This window comes from Centropristis striata, chromosome 5, assembly GCF_030273125.1.
Source record: "Centropristis striata isolate RG_2023a ecotype Rhode Island chromosome 5, C.striata_1.0, whole genome shotgun sequence".
In the NCBI taxonomy this organism is placed as follows: Eukaryota; Metazoa; Chordata; class Actinopteri; order Perciformes; family Serranidae; genus Centropristis; species Centropristis striata.
In genome coordinates, this window is record NC_081521.1 from 14,957,127 (window position 1) to 14,964,617 (window position 7,491).

The following is a 7,491-nucleotide window of genomic DNA, read 5'->3' on the forward strand; positions in this document are numbered from 1 at the left end:
ATGTTAAAGCTGGGGACCTGACAAGTCTAGTCATATTGTCATATAATTCACATCTGAACTAAATATGATGTTTAGGTTTAAATGTTGAATGTTTAGTGTAAAACAGCTTACAACTTAATGACATAGAAGTGAATACTAAAATGAAATTGCTAATATGGAGTCTAGCATCACCACACAGAAATACATTTGGGCTCACTGAATCAAGAAGAGTCTCAGCTGTTCAGTCAGACCCATTGTATGGCTATTCAAGACTGCTTAGGGACCCCCGTGAGCAGAAATATTCAAATATAATAAGCCAAAAAAACAACATTTTACTGCATGAGAAAAATTGGCTTCTGCCCCAAACTGCATGAAATAATTCTTAAGTGGGTGAGGGGAGATGTGTGGGTGTCCATAGAATCCATTCTCATTCAGATATATTACAGTCAGAGGTCAAGGGACCCCCTTTGAAAATGGCCATGTAAGTTTTTCTCTCACTAAAATTTAGCCCAACTTTGGAGCGTTTTTTTTTTTTTTTTTACCATGACGAGATATTATGACACAGCTAGTACTGATGGATTCCTCTGGCTTTGACACACCATTATCTTTGCTGACTGAGTCTAAAAGTCAGTCGAGGACGCCGGTGAAGATTCTAAGTGCAAGTTCAAATTAAACAGCAATGCAACTTTCATAAAAATAAAAGCAGACATCACGCCCACTGGAATGGATCACTTGAACTACCTGAACACGTCTCTGTAAACTGACTTTTACATTATGATCAAATTAATGAAAATGTATGGCTTCCTTGAAGAAGGCCAAGAAACATTTGAAAATCCAAAATCCTTACATTAAACTTTAGAAAATGTTACTTAACTAAAGTAAAGTATATGTGATTCATTAGAAACCCAAAACACTGGTATGGTCCCTTAAGAATGCTCAGGGAGTACAATGTGAGGAAAACAATATGCTAATCTGAAAGAGAAAAAACCCTCTTGTGCTTCTTTTACTTCCATTGCAATCAACAAATGCTTTGTATTCAATTCCACAATGATAAGTGCAGTCGAACAGGTGGCGTGCTAAAATTACAAAACAGACCACGCGCTTAATTGTAACTTCAAGGTCTGTGATCTTGAATGAAGGCTACTACTTTACTGGTGCTTTGACTGGGATCAAATTTTTCATTTCTCACGATCTCTTAGAGGGAACAGCTGCAGTAAAAAAAAAAAAAAACTTTATCACCTTTATACCTTTATAACACAGAACTAGAACTGTGTCATCACCTTCTGTGAGAGGAGACAGGGCGGGTGTTTAAGGATCTTGTGCCAACCCACTCCAAACATGTACCATGTGAAATGGGAAATAAGTTCATTTAGAGAAGGTAAAAGTCAAAGCTGAGAAACCAACCCACAAAGAGAGAGAGGACATATATATATGCCACCAAACAAAAGGAGCAGAGCACATCAGTTGGCAGTTTTTTGTTTCCACTTATGTTGTGTTACCGCTGTTTATACCTTGCTCCTGAAGAGGGGCTTAGCGCCGGGGCCACAGTACTCGTTGTATATGAGCTTGAAGAGGAAAAGGTGGAAGAGCGTTATGAGTGAGGCCACACTGAACCAGAAGAGGAAGGGCAGGCCTGGGTATCTGTTGGCCATGTGCTCCTCGTGGGCCAGGATGGCCTTGAGGTGCAGCGTATGGCGGAGATCCTGCAGATGGCGCAGGTCTGTGGAGATGTAAAGGAGCGGTGTGATGGGCTGAGTCACCATCACAGGGAAGGTGTGACCTTTGACCTCTGATGTCAACTCCACAGGCTCATTGAGGCAGCCGGCCTCGCAGGCGTACAGCTTCACCGGTTTCTCCTGCTGCTTCACCGACACGTGAAGAAAAGGCTTCCCCTCCACATCCAACAGCACTGCCAGATTAATGAGGTCCTGGTTGTAATGGATCCCTCTCAGGGCGTAACTGTTGTGCAGCACGTCTGGATCAGCCTGGAACTGAAGGTGGTTCTCTGTGAACTGAAGGCCGCCGAAGCTGAGCACCATACCCTGCATGGCTCCGTGGGCTCCGGCTGCCACCAGCACCTTGCAGCCTCTCTTCTGCAGAGTCAGAGTCCACAGTGTGACCAGCTGCAGGATCTGAGCCGCGCTGCTCACCCGCTCGGGCCACAGGTTCTCTGCATGCATGGTGGCGTGGCCGCTGAAGCAGTGGTCAGCGTAGTTGAGGCTGGACTCAAGACGAAGGCGCTCCTCAGCATTCAGCCTTCGATCCAGCATGGGAGCCACTGAAGAGGAAAGGATGTAGTAGAGGGTGGTGTTCACTGTGCGACTCGATGGTGTGTGAGAGTCTGTGATCTTCCTCATTTCTACGCCTGAATGAAGAAAGAAGCAGAAGCACAACTTCACAAAAACCTGGCATTAGAACATCGAATATTACTCTTGATCTTGGAAAAATGATCTTAACTGAAGGTCCACCTGCTAGCTTTTACAGAGCTTTTGCCCATGATAACTCAACTATAAATAGCTTTTTCATATGTTCTCATAGCTCTTTTTGATTTAATTAAAAACTTGAGAGCTTTAGTTTGTATGCTAACATTTGTTTAAGTCCATTTTCATGTGAAAGGTACATTTTCAAAACAAGGTTAGACTTATAAACTCAAGTATATTATCCCACTGGGACCCAGTTGTGGTCAGTTTTGGGCAATACTCCAGTATGACAGCATACCTGGGTATAGAGAAATCCAGACGTGTGATTTTCAATACTGTCTGATAGTCATGCTGTTTTTGATGTGTGATGCACAGCAGTCGCCACCAGAGCTCAGACTCCTGGCAGCTTAGAAACATTACCACTAATAGGAATTTTAAAACTTAAATGACTCTGTTCCTGTTTGGGTTTAATCCTGAAGATGAAGGTGGGCCAGCCAACAAAGACCAAGCCGTTTTTGGCTGACTTTTGTCATTTTATTGTTTTTTATTGGTTGCATAAAAGTGGAAAGACTTAACTGAGAGGTGTTGGGTGAGTTGTTGTTTTTTCAGTTAAGATTGAATGAAGTGTGTTTTAGATTAAGCTAGTCTCCGTTAGTGGAAGAGAGATGTGAACCAGCCTCGGGTCCACCACATCTGGTCTTACCACAGTCATCAATGGTTCAATTCACCTTTAGTATATAGCATCTTGTTAGCTCAATGACGCTATTTAGAATGCCCCTGATGAGCTATATTCAGTGACAATCATGATGCGGTCCAACATCCATTTATGAATGGTGATCCACAGCTATAGTTCATCTGTGTTGTTCTCCAGCGACTGTACAATGGCAGGATGCTGTGTAGTGATAGTCTTAGGAGGAGTTGGCTTAAGCCTGATGTTTAGCCCTCCTCTCCCCCAGCTTATTTACAGTCTCCATGCTATCTGCCAGCCATCAGGTGGGCAGAGCTGGATTCGTAGCCCCACTGTCCTGGTAATCTCTGCCACGAGACCGAAATTGCTGTTGAGACATTTTATGATATCGCCCATTGTGTTTACACACGGGTTTGTTTACTTATGAATGTCAACAACACTTCAGTCAAAATGATGCCCGACAAACAGTAGGTTTTACCGAGTATTTTAAGAATTGGTTGAAATCCCGAAGCACGTTTTCACAGCGCCTAAGCCCAATGAAAATAAATAGTTTTACAGTAATTTCTGGTCGCACTGCTTCTGTCCTCCTGTCTGGTGTCTGTGTTGGAGTTTCACCGTGCTTATGCAGCTCCCACACATGCATACACAGCAACAGTGAAACAGGTTAAGTAAAGATTATGTCAAGGATAATATGTGTTTTTCCTGATTGCTGCCGACCAGCCACACAGTTTGGAAGAATTACTGTTTTTTCTATCAGGGGCTGTGAGCTTTTGCCAAAAAATATCTGAATGTAACAAACAGTCACATGTTCAGCTGTGGAAACAGACTTCTTTAGACTTCTACAGGCTACTTTGTGCTAGTTTAAGTGTCAATCAGACTTTGGTTGTACTTCTTTTTAAATCTGAAGATGCATTGCTCCCTACAAATATCTCTGCTTTCATCTTGCAGCTTCAGGGGCTGGTGCTGAAATGGGTCAAAAACCTGGTTACTTGTTAACATTGCAGAAGAATCAGATTTCACCAGAAGAAATCTATTTGTGGGAATCGGGTCCCTTTATTCCACTACACTGCTTACAGAAACCAGCTGTTAATGAAATGCTCTGAATGGGTTTAAGCATGCACTTGATTTCCTTTAACTTCAGTAGCTGTAAACATTAAGTTGTATTAAATAACATATAACCAGCTTAATCGTAGTGCTGCAGAATGAGTTTTAAAAGTTTTTCACTATACCCTTGTCCAATGTTTAATATGTATTTAAGCACAAGAGTCCTTGCTAATAGGTTTGGCTGTGGTTTCATTTTATTTATGTTTTATTTATTATAATACTTTAGAATTTATTATTTATGATGTTTAAACATTTTTTCACATTCATTTTCCAATGTCTGAATATTCTTAAGAATTAAAAGTCCATTGCTCTTTGAAAGGCTGTACTTGCCACTTAACTTATACAAGGAAGAATATTAAAAACACCTGTCAATATAATGTACTCCACCCACAGAATTATTACCTTTCTGACAGCATCAACAAAACCTGAAAAACTTTCATCTTTTTAAAATTTGATTTCAGGGCAGAGCTGTCTGATTACATTGTACTGGTGTGTGTTTTTGCTACTTTCAGCTCCTGGCAGAGAATATGAACCCAACCAATGATTAAACCAAACTAAGCTACTGACAGAACACATGACCAAGCATGACATTGCATAAAGTCACTTCAGGGTTTAGCAACATTTCACAATGTGTGCACTGATTCAACACAGTTTATAAAAACATTCCACAGCCCTGCAGTCAGTTCAGCTAGCATGGAGTTTGAACTTTTATTACGACCTTTGCAAGAACACGTCAGTGTATTGGTATGTTTTAGCTGATTTAATGACAACTTTCTAAGGCATGATGTACCATTTCATATTTTTGAACATTCTTTCTCACACTTCAAGCAACTGTTTCCCTTCCATGCATGTCATTTGTAGCAAATAACCTCTCTAATCTCTTGAAACCCCAGTATGTTCCCAGGGACAGTAGCCACAAGCTCTCCGCTCACCTGAGATGAAGAGGTCCAACCAGGCCTGCTGATGGTCTCCAACCAGGTCATCCACGCTGGCCCTCAGCAGCTCCCCCAGCTCCTTCTTGGCTCCATCTCTCAGGGTGCTGAAGGTCTCCTCCAGCTTGGAGGGCTCGATCGGTTCTGAGGTCCACACCACCGACAGGATGTTGTCTTTGTGCTCTAGTTTAGCAGGGACCTGGATCCTGCTGTTGAGCTTCTTGGAAACCACCACCACCAGCACCATGCGGTTATTCTCCACAGGCACTCTGCCGGAGGACAGCACTATGTCTCTGTCCTCCAGTTTCTCCACACTGGTGGAGAACTTGCTACCAAAGGAGGGGTTCTCCGAGGAGATGTCGAAGAAGGCGGTCTTGTCAGACGGGTTGTTGATGTGGATCCGCTGGACATAGACGTTAGGTCTGCTCCTGTGCGCGATGAACTCCTCTCTGATGGTGACACAGTCCCGGGCTGACTGCAGGGCGGCTGGTGAGGCGCAGCGGACCGACAGCACGGCTCCTTTCCGGAACCACAGCATGGAGGCCTGGACCTCGGCCCGCCGCCCCTCCAGGTGGACGCCGACTCTCGGGGAGTACTCAGTCTGGTGGACCGGAGCAGACCCGGGCTGTGAGGACGACGCAACCCAAAGTTTGTTAGAGTCAATGTCAATGAGAATATGGCCGTTACCGGATACAAACGGTGTGTCTAGTGGTTCCTGAGGTGTGCTGTAGATCCCCTCTCCCCGCTCCACCAGAGACTTCCACCTGTGGATCTCAGCCAGCAGGCACTGTCCGGCCGCCCCGCCGGGCATGGCCGAGCCGCTGAAGAGCCTCCAGCTGGTCTCTGCTCCCAGGTACCAGTAGAAGATGATGAAGAGCAGCAGCCCGATCAGCAGCCTCCGAGCCCAGCTGCTGGACAACAAGCCCGGCAGACCCTTCAGCCTCTGCTGCAGCCACATCCTGGTTAAACGATGGAAGACGTCTAAACACGGCCCAGTGTGCTCAGGTTACAATGTTAGGAAGTCAGATCATTATTCACCAGCACGAAGCGGACAAACTGGCTGGGCTAGCCTGTGGCTAGTTAGCTTAGCATGTAGCTAGCGTCACAACGACAACGGCTGGAAATGAGTTGTTGTTTGTTGCATCGTGGTTGTTGTCACATCCTCCAGCTGCAGCATGTGACCGTCGCAGAGTCGCTGTATTTCAGGTCATTTGGTTGTTGTTTGGTTGTTGTTTGGCTCCAGGTTGAAACAACAACAGCTGACTTCAGGAACTCAGGACACTTCTGGTCTGTCACTACTGCCGGAAAGCAAAACGACACAGCAGCAGCGGAAATGTCGCAAACAGTGACTTTATTTAAAATAACATAGTGAAGAGAATACTGTTAATGACAGGAAAATGTGTAAAATAAACTAGATTTTAATATTAAATAATACATTTGGAAGTAAAAGTAAAAAACTAGCATTTAAAAATGTACTGAATATGGATATCCATTTAATTAGCAAGTGTTAGATTTGTTTGTTTCTCTATGATTAAATAAACTGACAGACATTACATTGTTGGAGACATAAGTTAAAGGTTATATCATGATATTTATAGCCTACTGTACCACAATTTATGGTTGATTTAAAAAAATGTAGAACTTTTTCTTTACATTTGGTATTATACATTTTTTTAGATTGATAAAAGAGTGATGGCTTGATTCCTAATCTAGTCAGCATGACAGTGAATCTCCATAAAACTGTTAGTTTACATTTAATATTGTTGTCAGAAGATGAAACATTGCAAATGATAGGCCTTTCAGATATTACAGAAAGGGAAATACAGGAAGCCATACATTTAAAAAAAACACAAAAAAATACAAAAAAACTAATCCAGATGAAGGGACTCCCTGAAAGTAAAGACCCTTTATAGCCTTATACAGTTATGGGTATAATAATAATAATAATAATAATAATAATAATAATAATAATAATAATAATAATAATAATATGGGTATAGACCCATTAGTCTGCAATGGAGCAGTAGAATTCCAGACACACACACATACACACACACACACACACACACACACACACACACACACACACACACACACACACACACACACAGGAGTAGCAGACTGCTTATCTAATCCTTCAAATATCATGAAAGAACTTGACATCCAAATATATAGCAAAGTTTTTTAACTATACAACTATACAAGAATTTCCCACTTCAATAAATCTGGTAGAGGATTATGTGTGAATACACATAATTTAAGTCTTTACATTCAAGATCACAAACTTTGTGAGTTAGATCTCTGTGGTCCATCAGAAGTTTTGCACTTTGAGTGTGGAATTGATGGAGTCCTGTTTAAGTGAAGCTTG

The 7,491-nt window shown here is 42.5% G+C and overlaps 1 protein-coding gene across 1 annotated transcript in view; it reads right to left on the reverse strand.

The window, feature by feature from the left end:
- Positions 1 to 7,491, reverse strand: part of kiaa2013 (KIAA2013 ortholog) — a 38,089-nt gene that overhangs the window by 2,480 nt on the left and 28,118 nt on the right. The window contains exons 2-3 of the mRNA XM_059334143.1: positions 5,124 to 6,421; positions 1,491 to 2,344 (exon numbers count right to left, since the gene is read on the reverse strand). Coding sequence (XP_059190126.1) covers positions 1,491 to 2,344; positions 5,124 to 6,081 — 1,812 coding nt within the window. The 5' untranslated portion in view covers positions 6,082 to 6,421. The remainder of the gene's footprint in view (positions 1 to 1,490; positions 2,345 to 5,123; positions 6,422 to 7,491) is intronic.